The sequence below is a fragment of the Adiantum capillus-veneris genome, chromosome 28 (genome assembly GCF_014529385.1).
Source record: "Adiantum capillus-veneris isolate H3 chromosome 28, ASM1452938v2, whole genome shotgun sequence".
NCBI classification, from domain to species: domain Eukaryota; kingdom Viridiplantae; phylum Streptophyta; class Polypodiopsida; order Polypodiales; family Pteridaceae; genus Adiantum; species Adiantum capillus-veneris.
In genome coordinates, this window is record NC_140958.1 from 24,854,216 (window position 1) to 24,873,125 (window position 18,910).

An 18,910-nucleotide genomic window follows, 5' to 3' on the forward strand; every position below is an offset into this window, starting at 1 on the left:
CAGGTCTTAAGCAGGGTTTCATCCTCTCTCTCTCTCTCTCTCTCTCTCTCTCTCTCTCTCTAAGTTGGTAGTTTGGTTTAGGTTTTAGGGGGAGCTGGAGGATCGAACGGCGAGGAATCGTTTGTGCTCGATTTGAGGTCCCGTTCTCGAACACAAGGATACTGATATACAGCGCAGGGGCGTTAAAGTGGGGGCGCGCAGAAGCTCGCCAAAGGAAGCGTAGCTGAAGCCTGAAGCACAGGTTTTTGTAGGTTTCCTGCTTCGTTCAAACATGAGCGCCCTTCCTGCGGGTAAGCGCCCTCTTTCCGACATCGCTAGAGAAGCAGAAGCTAATGGACGAGCCAGCAAGAGGAGAACACCTCAGAAAAGAGCTGCTTCTCCTCCCTCTTCTTCGCCACTATCCCCTCTCAAGCGAGGAGAAACTGTGTACAGAATCCTATGCCCAGCTTCCAAAACCGGCAGCATCATCGGCAAGGCTGGGAGCATCATCAAGTCTATCCGGCAAGACACGGGGGCAATGATCAGGATTGAAGATGCTGTCTATGGATGTGATGAAAGGGTGGTCACAGTGTCTGCCAAGGAAGAGGGTTTCCGACCACAAAAGTTTCGTGGCCCAGGCAATTATCAAAAATCTGGGGATGGGGATGAAGATAAGGACGACCTTATGTCTGATACAGATGAAGAAGAGGAGCAACCGGCTGAAGCTATAGGACAGGCCTCAGAGGAGAAAACAGAAGGGACTACAGGGTTGGTCGAGGAGAAGTTAGATGAAGAAAAGCTACTGCAGGCGGAATCAGATAAGGAGAAGCTCAAAGAGGCAGAATCAGATAAGGAACAACTTCCAGAGGCAGATTCAGATAAGGAAAAGCTGACAGAGGCTGAACCTGAAAAGGAGAAGTCCATGGAGACAGAAATGGAAATGCCAACGGAAGCAGAACAGGAGAATACAGACGTGAAGAATTCAGCAGGAGACGAGAAATTGGCAGAGGCAGCAGAGAAAGAACCAACGGAGGTGATAGCAGCCAAACCAGAACAGGTTGAGGGGAATTCTAATGAGGTGATATCTGAGTCGATGGAAGGTGGCAAGGAGAATGGCAAGGAAGAAGTTACCCACCTGCTGGCTGAAAGTGGAATGGATCCTAAAGAGAGAGGGCTCTCCCCTGTCCAAGAAGCTCTTTTGAGAGTTCACCTAAGAATATTAGAAGCAGACCCTCTAAAGCCAGAGGAGATTGATGCGGAGAGGGGGCAGGAGATAGTAACCCGACTTCTTGTGCCCACTTCTCAAGTAGGTTGCCTGCTTGGAAAGCAAGGGAAAATTGTTTCACAAATGCGTGAGGAATCAGGGGCCCAAATTAGAGTTCTTCCTAAAGATCAACTTCCGATCTGTGCCTCCCGAGCCGATGAAGTTGTCCAGGTAATTTTCTCATGATAAGCATGTATGGTTTTGTTTACGCAAGGAGGTGGTAAGTAATACATCACAGATTAATAATGTTCAATTGTGAACTTACTTGTACGAGGGGTTTTAAATGTCACATCATTTTGGGATATGCACACAGTGTCAAGTTTAAGAAATTTAGTTTGCATTTTGATTGGTTAGGAAGTATGAAGGGGTTATGAATTCTCTGGAGTCATGACATAATCTCAGTGCGCTAACTTTGTTTTGATGTATGCTCATGTGTGTGTCTGTGTATGGTGTGTGTCGTGTTGGGAGCAAATGTTATACCTAGTCTATTGGTAGGGGGGATGTAGTAGTATTTAGTCAATACTATGCATGATGAAGTTGCTGGTTCTATCGTCTTATGGATGACTACTATGAATCGATAGCTGCACTTTGTTTCATAGGTGAATTTTGGATTCATCTAGGTATATGTTTTAGTTGTATTATGCAAATTTCATACTTTAAAGTTTTTGTCCGAGTTGCGCTAGTTGATATTGTGGAAATTCTTTCTATTCTTAGTCATTCGTAATACATATGCCCTATTAACTACCTTTTTTGTTGCATAAATACTTTCCATCTTTTTCTTTTTTCTAGTGCTATGCTTCATCGTGATTGAGTTTACTCTTGATCTACGGCGTCATGATAGAAACTCAGTACGCTGAACTTTGTGTTCATGTATGGTCACATATGTGTGCGTGTGTTGTGTTGTGTTGGGAACAAATGTTTGTACCATAGCAGCTAATATATGCGAATTTCATTCAGAATATGGGATGTCCGATATCAAAACGTACAATTATGTGTGCTATGGTTAAATATTGGAGAGTCATTGAGGAGGTGCACGATTGTGCTTCAGTTGTCCTTATTAACGTATCATATCTAAAAAAATTGACGTATTTTATTTTTATTTCTCAAAAATACGTCGAGTACGCATATTGTACGTTGTGTACTAAGCGTCTCGTCTCGTACCTTGGTTGCTATGGTTAATACCTAGTTCTACACCCACTGTTGGGCATTGATGATGTTAGTGGGGATGTCGTATTTAGTCAATACTATACATGATGAAGTTGATAATTATATTGTCTCATGGATAACGACCATGAGTCTACAATTGCACTTTCCTTCATAGGCGAATTTGGGCTATTCCTAGATTAGTGTAGGTATATGTCTTAGTCTTATTAGCAGACATGCAGATTTCACATTGTGAAGTTTTCGCCCGATTTGCGACCAATTGATATTCTGGAAATTCGTTCTATTCTTAGTGGTGCGTATGTCCTATCAACTACTTTTGTTGTGGCATTAATACTTTTTTTTTTCTAGTGCTAGGCTTGATCGTGGATGAGTCTGCCCTTATTCTCTGAAGTCATGGCAGAAACTTAGTACACTGAACTTGGTGTTGATGTATGCTCATGTGTGTGCGTGTGGTGTGGTGTTGGGAGCTTATGTTAGTACCTAGTTGTACGACGACTATTCAACATTGGTGACGTTAGTGGAATGTAATAGTATATAGTCAACACTATGCACGATGAAGTTGATGGTTACAACTTACATTGTCTTATGGATGACCACCATGAGTCTATAGTTGCACTTTCCAGTGAGTCTATAACTGCACGTTATAGGTGAATTTGGGCTATTCCTGGATTCATTGAGGTATAGGAAGTTTTAAGGGGGATACGAATTCTGGGATTTGTATATGTAAAAATAGAAGGGAAACTGGGAACTAGGTTAGTATTGGGTGGCTGAGTAGTATAAGTAGAGTATGAGAAGGAACTACTTACTTGACATGGAGATGTGAGAGAAGAAGTAAGAATTCTTGCGTCATGAAAGAAATGGGGTTTTGAAAGATGGGTAATATAGGCCTGGTTGTCTCAAATATCTTTCGTGAAGTTTGTGCTTCCACCATCTATAGTTTATCTTGATTCTTGACTGACTGTATAGTGCCTCTTCACTTTTTTAAATTAGTAATGCAAAGCTTCATAAAGTAAATGCAAACGTGTGGGAATTGCGAGCAAACAATGTTTCATTTTCTAATGATCATACAGTAGATTATGCCATTTTGCTTCAAATGTGCGGTGTAGCCTTTTAGCCATTCTTAGTCATTTATCTAATGCTTGTACTTTGTGGTATGATTCAATAATTCTAGACCCAAAGTGGCATGTCCTCATTTCAACACAATTCTAAGATGCGTTATCCTAGTGGTCTCTTTTATATCAATATCATTTTGGTTCATCGAGTTATAGAGTTACTGGTGTCAGAATAGCACGATATTTAGATGTAGACTTGGAGAGATCTATTTAACGTCCACAAGAGGCCGAACTCGGCCTATGGGACCAAGATGTTTTGTTTACATTCCACTTTGGGCATCGATGAAAGAAAATCCAATGAAAAACGGAGCTTTTTCGAGACTCTTATGACTCATAAGAGTTTACATTACAATGGAATTCATTACATGGGGGTGAAAGTAGATAATTGAAGTGGAATGTGGATTCGCCCCTTTCGGGGGTGGGGTGTGGACTCTCCAATGATTGCTCTCCCACCTATGTATACTGCCCATTTACCATTCTTCCTTGCTTTTCTGACTTTGACCAACTCTACCAACCTGTTCTTAAGCTGCAGTGGGATTAAGGTCCTTGGCTATCCATACCTTTGTTCCTTGAAGGGACCTTGTCTACTTCATGATTGCTATTTTTTCAGATTTGTTCCAATAGGACCTTTGCTTGTGTGCCTTTGATTGTGATGAAGGTGGGTTCCCCTAGGTCCACAAAAGGTATGACTTTGCTTAACTGTTCTTTAAGAACATCTATTTCTAGTACATAGTCATCTTCAAGCTCGGAGGCAATGTTTTCCCTTTCTGAGCCTAAGTGAAACCCACCTATTCTGACTTGTTTCTGACCCTTTCCTTTTATTTGATTATTGATATGACCTCTTTAACAAAATGTGCCGAGTTTGATGAATTTACCTTTAATACATAATCTGTCATTTCTTTTTGTAACGTCTCTGTCATGGAACTGTCTCTTGCTTCTTGCTGTTGTGTCTTTCATGGTCAACATTTGTTTTTGCAACTCACTGATCTGTTCATCTTTCTTTATCATCTCCTTCTTCTTGTTTGCCATTTCTTCTTGGAGTTCCTTTAACTCTTGCAAGCGATATGCCTCCCATGCAGATGGCTTGGCTAATGGTATTGAGCGGCGGCTAATGTCTTCTTCTTCTCCATCTCCGTCGTTTGCTGCTATCCAAAAGAAGGGGAGGCTAACATAAGTGGCGTCCTAAGGGGGTCTCCTCTCCCCACCTAGGGCAGCCCCCGCTGCTGCTGTGACCTAACCCGAAAGGGTCGGCTATGCAGGCAGATACAAAAAGCGTGGGCGGGGGGTGCAGAGTGTCATGTTAGGTGTAGCGGAATTGAAATGTTTGACAAGATCTAGACTTTATATCTCCACAAATCTTTACTTCTTTTGTTGTAAGCTTGGACACTCCAAATGAGAAATCAGTAGGAACACATGAACAGAAATTGCAATTGACTGAACTGAACTTGAATAGAGGGAGAGAAGGAGAGTTGACATTGCACAGTGGAGCTTCGAGCCAAGGCGCAATGGCCCCAAAGACTGGCGCCGCTTTCGGTATTTCTTTATTATTGCTACGCAAAGATACAACTCCCGAGGGTCCAACTCTCTCTGAGACTCTTCGTTCGAGTGCTCTTGTCACGTGCACATCTAACAGTATGTGTACGTGGACCAGCTACTTCATGACATGGGTTCAGTTCAGTTAGCTTAGGAAGTGTTCTGACACTTTTGTGAGTCTGTTCGTAGACCGTGCATGACCAAGCACTCAGAGTAGATGCATATCCTCTGGTTGCACACAGCATGATCATCAGATTACAATCAGAACCCATCAGGAGCATTTTTACAATGCATAGACCTATTTTCCCTATTTTAGCCAATTTTCACTTATTATTTTTAAGTGACTTTTGTTGAGAAACTGGGTAGGGCAAATTGAGTCGGATGTATATAAGAAAACCTAGTGCTAGCAAGATCTGGCAGAAGAGGCAGCAGGAACCAAGGTTCAACAGACACCTTCTCAACAAGACTTCCCCCCATCAGCAAACCTAGCGTTTTGCAACTTGCAAAGCGTAGCGTTTTTCCCCTACAGTAGCCCTGGCGTTTTTGCATAGCAGATCAGCCTGGCAGTAGCAAAACAGCAGAGCATTTAGCGTTTTGGCATCAGATAGCAGAATCAGCCTAGCGTTTTTGCGTCAGCATGACCTACCAGCGTTTTGTAGATTCATGGCAACAAGACCCCCGAATAGCATCAGTGTTTTCAGTATTAAGCCATGGAATTCCCAAAATAACATCTGCTCTGTCTAGGCGTATGATGTGGAAATCTTGTGATCAGCTAGCTTGGGCGACAAATCAAGAACCATCTAATTCCATACATCTGTATCTTCGCCACGAGCCATCTTCACATGATACTCATGGTCACTGTCTTGCGTCTGCAGGCGTAATTTCTGCACCAATTTTGCATCCACAAAATTGTGTGAGCTTCCATTATCAAGGAGTACGGTTACGTCATGACCATCAATCTTCTCGGGGAAATAAAGAAGATCGTGCTTATCAAACATTCTGGTGCTAAAAGTACATGTAGTGCATGAACTATCCGCTAAGTGATGGATTTTAACTTGAATAACATTAGAGTTACCTGAGATCTCGTGAATCTGAACTGAAGGGTGACCTTGCGGTGTTCTTCTTGGGGCAATCTTTGATTTGGTGGCCCTTCTGGACACACCCCAAGCAAGCCCCCTTCTTTACTGCATCAGCAACCGCAACATTCCTCTGAGAAGACCTCGACGGTGATTTTGAACTTTGTTAAGTTCGAGGTCGCTTCCTCAAAGTGCCTTGGCCGGATTGGTGGTCTGAACCTGATTTTTCTCATAAGTCGCTCCATTTATTAAATTAAACGTCTTGGCTTTTGCCATTGCATCCTTGACGTCAGTCGAGGCTTTATATTTGATCAAGGCCCAACTGCAATCCTCATGTTATCTCAACAGGTATATGTACACACGTGTGGAATCCACCTTGCAGAAGGTGAGCGCTTCTTTGAAAGCTGTCGTGTTTTTTTTGTCAAAAGACAGTGTCTTCATCGAAAGACTTTGTAATTTTGCGTAAGCTTTCAAAGGATCCATCTTGGCGAAATCCTTCTTGAATTTCATACAAAAGTTGACCCACGTCTTAGGCTTCTTTGTTCTATCGCACCACCGCCTTACTGCGTAGATAAAGAGGAATCGTCTAAATCCTCCATTCATCATCTCCCCATAGAGATCAAAATATGTGGTCCATTGATGAAGTCAATTATTCATGGCCAGTTCCGTACACTCCTTTTCTCTGAGAAATTGGTGGTTTTGTACAGAATCATGGCAGTAGGACCACCCTATGAGCGCCCAAAAGCAGCAATCTGCGTCCGCAATTGTTGGAGATGGGTATTGTTCTTGGAAATATGCGCAGTTGTCAATTGAGCTGTATTTTCAAGAGCAGCAATACGGGCGTTAAACGGTACTTAAACCCTTGCACGACCCCTTCGAGAGAGATCAAGCGAATGTTCCTCTGAACGTTTGTGTTTTTCAGAGCAAATATACGTTGGTCGAGGCTCTGGAAAGTGCTTGTGATCCATGTGTAGAGAGCATTTGTGAACGGAATTTGAATGTGACCTGGTGCGTCGTCACGTTGTGCATCCGAGTTGGAGGAATCCATGGCGAAGGTCGGGAAATTTCACGCGAAAACGGTCCCTTTTTGTACTTTTTAAGTTTTTGGTTACAAAAAGTTTAACTTTGAGGAGCTTACGTGTCGGCGTGAGGGTCCGTAGGCCAGCAGGTGATGGCATGAGTGCGTGAGCGCGAGCAGACGGGAGAATGGAGCGATAGGAGAGGATGACGGAGCTTAGAAAGTGAAGCTCTGTGGAGTTCTCACTCTCTGTAAGATGTTTTTTAAAATAACATGCAGGTTTTAGACTTTATTTAAAAAAGTCTTGGCCACTTCAAAAATAAAAGGGCAACTTATAACTTAATAAAAGGGTGTAGCGTAAAAAACAAGGCAAGAGAGAGGAGCGTTAAAAAAATCGAATGTAGAGAAGGCCGTTTGTAACAAATTGTTGATGTGTCAAGCCACTGAAGAACGGAGCCAACCTATAGATCCCGACGGAGGGGCCTAAACCCTAGAAGCAATAGAAGAAGCAAAAGCAGAAGAAATTTCATCAACTTGCAAAGTCTTGCCGAGTGGCCTATTCCTAAAGAGGAGTTCCTGCCAACTTATGGGACCCTGTCCGATGGGGCCCAAGTGACCTAAAGAGATCAAGTGAAGCGGGACCTCTACACATATACACACACAAATCAATGACATGGCAGCTGTACGGACGCCTGCAAAACGCGTTGACTTGCTGATGTGGCAGCCTATACAGATTTCCATGATTTACGTTGGGCAGTTTTCAACGCGAGCTTTTGAGGCTAGATGCTTTTCATGTAATTGCTTTTCAAAAGGCCAAGGGCCTTTAGAAATGTGCAGAGGGCTTATTCTCTGGCATGCTTCTCTCTGAAGGTGCAGGGATTGGAGTACCGGCGTTGTACTGAGTTCAAGCAATATAAAGAAATACCGAAAGGGGCGCCAACATTTGGGGCCAGTGCTCTTGGGGTGTAGTAGTACTCGGCAAATCTTAATAATTCAGGCAGTTGATGTGAGAAGGCTGCAGCTGTTAAGTATCGTTTGTCTCTTACCTGACTGTGTGACACTGATTCTAGCTAGTTTATTTTTGCTCATTTCTTTTGCTTTAGTTCTGGATGGGCATATTGATGTATGGTCTTCTTATGTCAGATCACAGGTGACCTGACTGCCGTTAGAAAAGCTTTATTAGCCGTCTCCACACAGTTGCGAAATAACCCCCCCAAAAAGCCAGGTGAGGATCCCAAAGCAGTGTCTCGTCTTCCAGAAGAATTTTCCAGAAAAAGCGGGGGTCTTAGGGCAAAAAAAGCATTGGGAAGGTCTCCACCTAGGCATTCTTTGGGGCAGTCAGCAGGTCTTTCATTATCTCTTGGTGAAGGGGAAGTGACATTTCGCATAATGTGTCCAAAAGAAAAGATTGGTAGCATCATTGGAAAAGGAGGCAGTATTGTACAGAGTATTCGTGAGGAAACAGGGGCAAAGATCAGCATTGATGTGTCTTCTAAAGTTGGAGATGAGCGTGTGATCCGTGTCTCAGCACTGGAGGCAAGTTCTGTTGTTTTCTTAAACATATGATGCTATGCGCCTGTTAGCTGGGTGTTTTAACTTATTTTGAGTGTTTCAGACACTTGACGATGCGTTCTCCAAGGCACAAAGAGCAGTCATGATCCTTCACAGCAGGATTTTGGCTGCGGATCAAGATAAGGATGGGCTGGTTACTATAAAATTGCTGGTCCCTGCTGATCAGGCTGGGTGCCTGCTTGGTAAAGGTGGGTCGATTGTGATAGAGATGAGGAAGTCGACACGTGCAAAGATTCATATCTATGGAAAGGAGCACCTTCCACCTTGTGCTTTGAGAACTGATGAGCTTGTAGAGGTAAGGGTGCTTCAGAGATGTTAAGACTATTTGTGAACAAAGTAAGATGTACAGAATGGACCTTGTATCTTTGCAGGTTGTAGGCAAATTTAATGCAGCACATGAAGCTCTTATGCAAATAACAACAAGGTTACGCAACAATTTGTTCCATGGGGCTGCTGCTGGACCTGGGTTTGGACCTGCGTTTAAGGATGCCAAGCTACCTTCGTTCTCAGGACTAGCTTCACCAAACGAAGGCCCACTGGCTTCGAGAACTCAGATGATGCCAGCACCCGCACCATATGAAAGGTATCGGGCACCTTATCAGGATGTTTTGTCAGGTCTTACAGGGCCTTATTCACATGGAACTTGGCCTTCTCAGGTGAATGTTTGCTCTTGTGAGAGCTGTGAGCTTTGCTGCTTTTCTCAGCTTTACTCAGGTGTGAATGGGTTGTGTTATTTTATTTTCAACAGCCGGTTCAAACCTATGCCCAAGAGGTTCGAAGTAAAGCTTTGCCCGATCTTTTAGGGCTAGGGCACACGAGGGAACTAGGTGTAGAACCGAAGAGGTTAGCATCCACACAGACCACTATCTCAATACCTGCTGTGTGATTTGTTATGAAGCGTGCTAGTAGAAATTTACTGTAGGATTCTTTCATGACACTTTGTTATTGGAAGTAGTACCATTAGGTTTCTTCAGAACTGAAGCGGTTTTATTATTGTTTTTGTGGGCACTAGAGCAAATACAGCATTTATAACATCTCAAACAGTCGAAGTTATTGTGCCTGAGCATACAATTAACTCTATTGTGGGAGAGAGTGGCAGTAATTTGCAGCAAATTTGCAAGGTTAGCCACATCAACTAGCATTGCGCTTTTAATTTTGGAGGATATAATAACTGAGTAAGTCTCTAAAGAACTGAATCCCCTTCCATTTTGCAGATATCAGGTGCTAGAGTTAAGGTGAATGGTGTCACACCAGGAGCATTAGAGAGGGTTGTTGAAATTTCTGGGACTCCAGACCAGACTCATGCTGCACAGAGTCTTTTACAAGCATTCATACTTAGTGGCCAATGATCAATCATTGTGTGGTGAGTGGTTTTGGGATTGTATTATCTCTTGCTTTGTTCCCCTCAACCATCTGCCTGGCATCCACTGATGCTATGAATGTAAATGATTTGTAAGATGCGTGCATGATCTGTTTTTCATTGGAAAGCGTTTTTGCTTCTTGAAGAAAGATGGTTTCTGGAAAAGTAGCCTTGCTAAACTTAGAATCTTAGAACATGGAAAACCAAGAGACGAGCACACGTTTCTGAGCTACATTGTAACTTTCTGGAATAGAGGCCATCGTTGCTGAAGGAATGATTAAATACACAATGGTTATATTGTTGGGGAGACCCAGTCCTTAGCTGTGAAAACTTGAAATTTGTCTTCAAATCTCTCAAATGTCCAAAACAGGTTATGCGGGAGCTGAAACATCCACACAACGTAACCGGAAACTACCTTCGATGTGTCTTCAACTCTGAAATGCACAAAACAGGTTATTCACGAGCTGAAAGTGAAATTGGAAAACTATCTCGAAGTTTGTCAAGAAAAAAACTTAGAACCCTCAACTCTTTGTACGACTTTAGAGCTCGATGTACTGAGATCTATTTACCATGGGTACAAGCTTAACGGCAGAGTGGAATGTAAAAAGCTCTGGCCTTCGGAGTCAAAGCTGCATGGCAAGTCCTGGCCTTCGCTCGGTGAGTAGTAGAGGACAAGCTGTAAAGTTTATGAACAAAGAATCTAGCCAAGTGCCTCTGTTTTAAAGAATTTGATCCGTTCTGGTACTTCGATGTGGTTTTTTATGAAACATTTTAACAACCAGATCTTTTTTTCGAGTTTCCACTTCACAGTTCGAAGAGGTTCTCAATTAGGTCCAGTCATCAGAAGGTTTCCTTTTTGTTTTGTGCCGCATATGGGCAGGAAGCCGTTGCTTACTTTGCCCATTGCTTACTTTTTGTCTGTTGTGCTGCACATGGGGTTTGAATGGGTTTTGCTTCTGTTGTGTTCTTGATGCGGGTTTGAAGGGTCTTCTAATTTCAAGAGTAGATTCTGGGGTCTTTGGTTGGGACTTTTCCAAGGATGTAATGATGGGATGCATCGAAAGTGGAATGCAGGCGTAAAAGTGAAGATTGTGGGTGCCTCACTGTAGTTAAGTTTCCAGGATGCTGTGATCGAGTTTTCTGTTAGATTTGAGAGTCAAGCTAAGGAGACGAGTATGCCCAAGCATTGTGAAAAATGTATCTAGGTGTTATTAGTTAGGTGCTCCTAGCGGGGACTGTAGCATGTTCTCTTTAATATAGTGAAAAGTTTTTGAGAGTAATCAGTATGAAGGAGCTTTTAGAGGAGAGCCTGAACAAGGACTGCTGTGTTGGCTGGTTGGAGTCGATATGTATCATTGAGGTACTGGATATGAGGACGTGAGGTAGTGAGGACAAGGCTCTTACAGAGAACAAGAAGAAGAATACGATGATCAGTCTGTCGGTGAAGTTTGCCACATGCTGTGGATCACATATCTAATGTGGGGAATCTTTTGTGGCGTGCCAGAGAGGGTGCATGGTTATGTAATGACTGAATGCCTGGTCTAGACTTGGGTCTAGATGCACTCAAGATCCATAGAGTGGATGTCCCTGTGGTAGTGGGTATTTGTTAGTGGAGAATTTTGCTTGATTGTGCGCTGATGAAATTTAGGGGTATTGTATATATATGATAAATGATATCCGATTTTGCCTATCCAGCTTAATGAGGTGGTTTTCATGGGCATTAATTAAGTCAGTTTTATCAGAGTTTGTACGTATTCCATTCTATGGAATATGTTGGGCCTTGTTGGTCATTGGCCCTCTTGTGTCTTTTGGCCGTGTCTTATTCCTTGATGATGGATGATTTTAGGTTGAAGTCCCAATTTTTTTTCATGGTGGTTTTGGTGTGCTATAATCTACATCAATGTTTCAAATTTTGGCTTAATATCGATGTATATAATGTGAAATTTGAATGCACGCGATTCCATGTCCTTTCAGAGTTTGGAGTGCAGGGTATACTTGCCTATCCACGGTAGTGTTGCCCTGTATCCTAGAGTCATGACAGAAACTTGATGCATGCGTGCGTGTGTGTGTGTGTGTGGGAACATAACATTGGTACCTAGTTCTACACCCACTATTGGGGTCTGACGACATTTGTGGGGATGTCGTTGTATTGAGTCAATACTATGCATGATGGAGCTGATGGTTTTATTGTCTTGTGGACGACTACCATAAGGACTTTCTTTTAAAAGGTGAATCTGTGCTTATTCTAGATTCATCTATATATACATGCGTGCCTATATAGGTGATGTGAAATTCATGGTTGTATTATGAAATGACTAAGTATGATGGTGAGAATCATGGTCTAGGTGAGATTAACTTTGCCTTGAATCCTTAGAGAATGCTTTTTCTTTGAAATGAGACCTTTAACACTTATACTGAATGTGTCATATAGGACGATCGAATGTTGGTCCAAGGGCCAAGCCCTTTTCAAATACAAGGTTTGATATTTTTTTGAGTTAAAACATGTGATTTGGTTTTCAAATAAGAAGGCCATTGTGGATGGACAGAGTTGCTTACAACAAACCAAACCACGCTTGCAGGCATTACCATCTATATGATTTATTGATGTAGCTTGTAGGAAAGTAATCAGGGAGTAGGCTTAAGAGCTTTCTGAGAAAAGCTTCATTAAACGGAGAGTGACAGAGCTCGCTGAGGTTTAGTTTGGGTAGTAGGGGTTAAGGACAAGCTTTGAAGTGGGTAGTGTGTTTTGAGGATACCAATTACCACCCATAATGAAACATGTACCTGTTGTTTGAGAAAACAAACATTTATTGATAATGAGTCACTATCAGCTTTTAGGTAAGATAATTTAATGGGAGAATAGTGCTCGATAATTCTTGTTTAGCTCATTTGCACTTTGAAACCATTGCTAATGCCTTGCTTTATTATTGGGAAAAGTACTTAAATACCTACCCCTCAAATTTTAAATACTCCCAAAATACCCCCAATATTGTTATTATTTCCCAAAATGCCCTTCAAATTTTCCAAAATTCCCAAAGTTCCTCCAAAGACGGTTTTTTTTTTCATCTTCTGATTGTTTAGGTGCTAAAACTAGAATTTGAGTTGGTTGTGTAGGCTTTGGAGATGAATTGCTTCATTCTTTTAAACACATCTTTTGTTGCGAGGTAATTTGTGACAAGTTACATGCCAAGCTCTGATATAGGGATTTCATTTCTCAAAAAGGAATAAAATCTTGATCAATCTAGCCAAAATAGATACAAGGGTTTTTACTTTTTTCTCATAGGAGTGTGGCTCTAAATCTTGGGCCATTGCTTTTTCTCACAGGACTGTGGCTCTAAATCTTGGGCTATTGAAGAGCTCCATTTTGTGCATAAAAGGGTATCCCCTATTACATTAGACTCCATCGCTTGCTTTCATTCATTTCAAGTAGCTTTTAAAAAAAATGCTCAATGATGTTAGGAACATGCATGTTCTTGTTGATACATGCGATATATTTGCTAACCATGAAATTGAGTGATAGGAATGACATAACAATGCCTTTTTGTTTTTGCAATAGCTTTTGAACTCATGACATTTAAGAGGATCGATTTCAGTAAGCTTTCCTTAACACAAAAAGTGACCCTAAGAATGAGCGTCTCTCACATCTCGGTGCTTTTCACTAGTCTCATCTTTGTAGGTGTTGCCATGCAGTAGGTTCACTGAAATAAGTAGGTTCACTGAAATAAGTAGCTCCTTTGTGTGCAATGTACTGTTGGCAGACAATGGTCGCCTGTTAGCACAAAGCACATTTTGAAGCTCTTTTTTGGATATGGTGCATGGTTGCTTTCTATTTTGGTATTTGTGTTCTGGCTTTCACATATATTTGCACTTTGCACTAGTGATGGGCTATTTATCTATGCTTTTCTTTGGATGTACATAAATAGATGGATTGGTTAGTCCATAGCTAAGCTGTCCATTCTATTTATGTACATTTGTGTAATTATTCAGAATATATTTATTAAACTTTTTGTGACAGGAAAACGGATGTAGAATAAGATAATGTATATAATGGAGGAAGTTTCATAGTATAAGGCATACAAGATTGCCTCACCAAAATACACCTCTAGTTGAGCCATTAGAACTGAAAGGTTGTAAGTTTTGGAACTCACTTGAATTGATTACGCCAAAGTTAATATGCTCTCTCTCTCTCTCTCAAGCACAAAAATCATAGAAAGTCGATTCATACTAAATGTTGGAAGTGTTTTTTCGACATTTGATCACATGAAGTCATGTGCTTGAGTGTGCATCATGAATATAGATCGCTCACCATAGGACTGGAAATAGGCTTGCACTCAAGGCCAAACCTATGTCTCAATATCTCATTATACTTTGTATGACAAGTAGTTTGTCCATCACGTTGTAAAAATAGGCTTGATGCCTCAATGATTATACTTGGTATGACAAGAAGTTGTATGCCCATCGCATTGTAAAAATAATGAAGGACTGACACCTAAAACATTAGTCAATTTTGCATACAAATTAGCAATATGAAAATTTCAATAAAAGATAAGCTTAGCATTCGCATAGAGAAGATTTGTCAATGTAATTCATTCTTTGTTTGCTTAACACACACAATGACGTGTGTGGGACTATTTTGCAAAGGATGTTTAGTAATATAAGCATGTATCTTCTTATCCCAAGCACTAGTAGCTTGCTCAAAACCATACAAAGCCTTGTGCAATCTTTATTTTTGTCCACAAATAGACCAACGCCACTCATGTAGCATCATTCTTAGTTTGCATAAGAACTAAACAATTTAACGATTTTTTCCACTTGTCTAATTAAATAGGTTTCTCCTCTGAATCCATACTAATAACTAGAAGCGTCCATATTAGGATTAAATACAATATGCACAAGTTTCCAAGCATCAAGCAAAAGACACACAATTGCCATAACAAGCAACCCAATCTAAGGCCAAAAAGGCATGTACATTTGGTGTCAATGATCCCTTGTTAGGATAAAAACACCCACAATGTATAATGCAACTCAAATAGAAAAAAGCTTTTGATCCTTGGCTTGCCAATGCTTAGACCCTAAGCTATGCATAAATGTACTCACATGTGAGACAAAATTGGGAATATTGGGCCTCATGTTGCGCGCATAGAAATTGCAACCAACAATGTGATGATGGAGAGTGACAAAAAAGTAATCTCTAGAATTATGAAAACTTAGATTCAGTCTCGTCTCCATAGCACTTCACCAGAGTAGCAAGCCATCACCAACATGTAGCCAACATAATGATTGGAACTACATTATCACACTTGGCATTCAAAATGCACTCAATTGGACTATTTCAAAAACCATGTATAGCCATGCAAGCACCCCATCGTCTAATACCAAGCACAAGGTGCTTTCTTTAAGCCATATAAATCTTATAAGCCATACAAGGTGCATGCCTTGCTTTCCCTTTTGAGCATATCCTTCCTCATACAAATCTCCTTTAAAAGAACAAAGTCTTTATGTCTAACTTTTGCTCATTCCAACCCATTATGAGGTGCCATTGCACAAATGCTACAAATTGTCGTCATACACAAGAAGTGGAAGAAAAAGTCTCATAAAAAGTGAATTCATTTCTATAGAGTGTAAGTGTTTTCCACAAGTCTAGCCTTATAGAAATCAATGCTATTATTTGGCTTATGTTTTAGATTCTAAAACATTTAGTAATATTGGCTTTTTTTTAAAAAAGGAGGCAAATCACACACCGTGCCATTCTTCATAAGAACATCATGTTCAGTTTGCATAGCAAGCAACCAAATTTCAAAAGTATGTGCCTTTGACTAGTCAAGATACACCTAGATCAACTATCATTTGAAACTGACATATGATTGTTTCTTGCCTCAAATTGTTATATATGTGGCTAACCACAACCTTAAAAAAGAGCCTACAAAGTATCATACATATATTGTGAGTAAACATTGGTCTATTTGGTACTTGATGATAATGATTGCACAACATCCTCCACAAAACCACATCTTGACTAACCAAGATACACTTAGATCAAGTATGGTACAACTTGTAGCCCTTTATCTTTAAATCGTAACAAAAAATACACATCTCATAACCTTATCTTGAAATTTTTTGCACTCGAACTCAAGCATTAAGGCACACTCTAAACAACCAAAGACACAAATGTAAGCAATAAAAGCCTTGGTGCAATGCCAAGCTTCATATAAAGTGAGAGACTATAAATATTTAGTGGGAACCCTATTGGGATAACCATAGCACATATGAAAGCCCTCGGGCAAAATTCATGCTGCAAAAGCTTGACATTTGACTATACATCATGCCATCTTCAAAAGTGATTTTTATTGTCTAACAACTTTTTGACGCGTATATGACACTCTACATTGGTGTTTCATCTCACAACTAGCCAAAAGTTCTTCAGAAATATACTTCCACCCTCAATCTAAACAATACATCCACATACATTTTCACCCACTATAAATAGAGTTGATTGAAGCATATAAACACTGTAGACTTTGCCTTACGTGGATTTACCAATGTCAATCTTGAGTAATTATAAACAAAAATCATAGTTTAAAAAATATGGAAAATGCAATGGACTACAAACACTTTAGACTTTGGCTTAAGTGGATATACTAGTGTAAACCTTGAGTAGTTATGAAAACAAAAATCATATAAACACTTTAGAATTTTCCTTAAAGTGGATATACCAATGTAAATCTTGAGTAATTATGAACAAAAATCATAGTTTTCAAACTAGGGAAAATTCAAAGGACTACAATTGTCTATGGGGAAGCTACAACTAAGTTACAAACATCTTGAACTAGGCTATAGATGGGCTAATTATCTCAAGCCACCTAAAGCATTAAAAAATGCATAGTGACCACCAAATGGAAAACCCCAAAAGGCTAGACCTTGAGAACATGCAATAGCCATGTCTTTACAAATTGTGCATGTGCGATGCGTGCATGTGGAGAGGGGAGAGGAGAGATAGGTGGAACTACACTGCAATGGAGTGTGTATCCAGGGTTCTTTTATTGTATATGAAGGAGAATGAATAGAGTTAGTAAGTGAGTGTAGGGTTGGTTATGACGGGGGTAGCCACTATGTCCCTTTACCCCAACAATCTCCCACTTAAAGGCCAATGCGATCATAAGTGGCGAGATTAAAGTTAGTATGTACAATCGCGAAGTACGACAATAGCTTCATCCTTCTACAAATGTGTTCACCCTACATCCATTAACTCAATGCAATGTGAAAATTGCTCCATAGTTTTTTTATAAGAGCATCCACTTGGTTTTCATTGGTGTGGGCCTTAAGCCCCAACAATCGCTTATCCATCAATGCATTTCAAATGAGATGATACCTCATCTCAATGTGCTTTGACTTGGAGTGAAACACGAGATGCATTACCAAAGCAAAGACACTCTGAATATCAAAATGCAAAACTAGAACTTGATGAATTTCTAAGTCTCCCTAAGATGTGCTAGCCATATAGCTTCCTTGTTTGCATCTAACGTCGCAAAATACTCAACCTCTATAGTAAAAGAAGAGATTAAATTCTAGAGAGATGACCTCCAAGAAATGGTTGTCTTGCAAATAGGAACATGTAGCCAGATATAGAGCTCCTACTACCTTTGCAACCCGCATAATCTGCATCCATGTAACCAACCATAGATACATCTCTATAGTGCTTACTAAAGCGTAAGCACTTGCTCGTTGTACCCTTCAAGTACTTGAGTATGTGTTTCACTGCTATCAAATGCTTATTGCAAGGATCAATCATCTATCACTAACCACTCCCACTACAAATGCAATGTATGACCTCGTTGCTACCATAGAATATATGAGGTTGCCTACAACTAAAGAACATGGCACATTTATTATTTTTTCTTTCTCAGCATTTGACTTGGAAGAATTTTCCTTGCTTAGTTTCAAATGTGACGGTAGTGGGATACTCGCTGCCCCTCCCCCCGGGTGGATATTGAAATGGTGCAAGACCTTGTGGATATAAGATTCTTGAGACAACTCAAGAACATAGCTTTCTTGTCTCTCGATGCACATAACAAGTAAATGATTTTCTTCTCCCAAATCCTTCATAGCAAAGTTTTTAGTCACCATTTGCTTCAATTTGACAATCTCCTTAGTGGAGTTTCTTGCAATTAACATGTCATCTACACATAAGATGAAAATAAGCAACGAATCGGTACTAAGTTTTTGTGTCATAAATCCTTCTGAACCCATGGGTCCTCGTAAAGTATCAAACACGGGAAGCTTTCATCGCTGCTTGAACCCCTTAGCAACCAATCTAGCTCCGCTACTTAGGCTTAGGGTCCTCAGATGTAAAATTCTTCTTGTAAATCTGTTTGCAAGATAAGACCTGCTTGCCTTTTGGAAACTCAACTAAGTCCCATGTCTCCTTATTGACAATCGAGTCATACTCTAATTGCATGGCATACTCCCACTTGACGTTGTCATCCATTTGCATGGGTTTTTTGTACCAAGATGGCTCACCATAGTCAGTGACCATGAAAAAGTCCAACCTTGGTGTACGCTTTGCCGTACATGTCGAAGCTGGGAACTTGTCTGTGCACTGTATGCAAGCCTCGAAAGGCTGTAAACACACAACTAGAAGATCCTAGCAAGCTCAAAGGGTCAGGGGTGTGTCACTCATTGCTCAATGCTTCCGTCGTGAAGGATCCTGTGCTGCGAAGAAGGAGCCATCGCCGATGCCACGCTCAACCGCCTCACCGCCACCGATGCCGCCGCAATGCTCGATCACACACACACACACACACACACACACACACACACACACACACACACACA

The 18,910-nt window shown here is 40.9% G+C and overlaps 1 protein-coding gene across 1 annotated transcript; it reads left to right on the top strand.

Annotated features, from left to right (window-relative positions):
* Positions 1 to 127: 127 nt before the first annotated feature.
* Positions 128 to 10,880, top strand: LOC147420189 (RNA-binding KH domain-containing protein RCF3-like). The gene is made up of 8 exons (XM_086503854.1): positions 128 to 1,414; positions 8,290 to 8,682; positions 8,762 to 9,013; positions 9,090 to 9,374; positions 9,467 to 9,561; positions 9,731 to 9,839; positions 9,933 to 10,081; positions 10,449 to 10,880. The coding sequence occupies exons 1-7, from the start codon at positions 272 to 274 to the stop codon at positions 10,065 to 10,067; spliced, it is 2,412 nt and encodes an 803-aa protein (XP_086359980.1). The 5' UTR covers positions 128 to 271; the 3' UTR covers positions 10,068 to 10,081; positions 10,449 to 10,880.
* Positions 10,881 to 18,910: the final 8,030 nt, after the last annotated feature.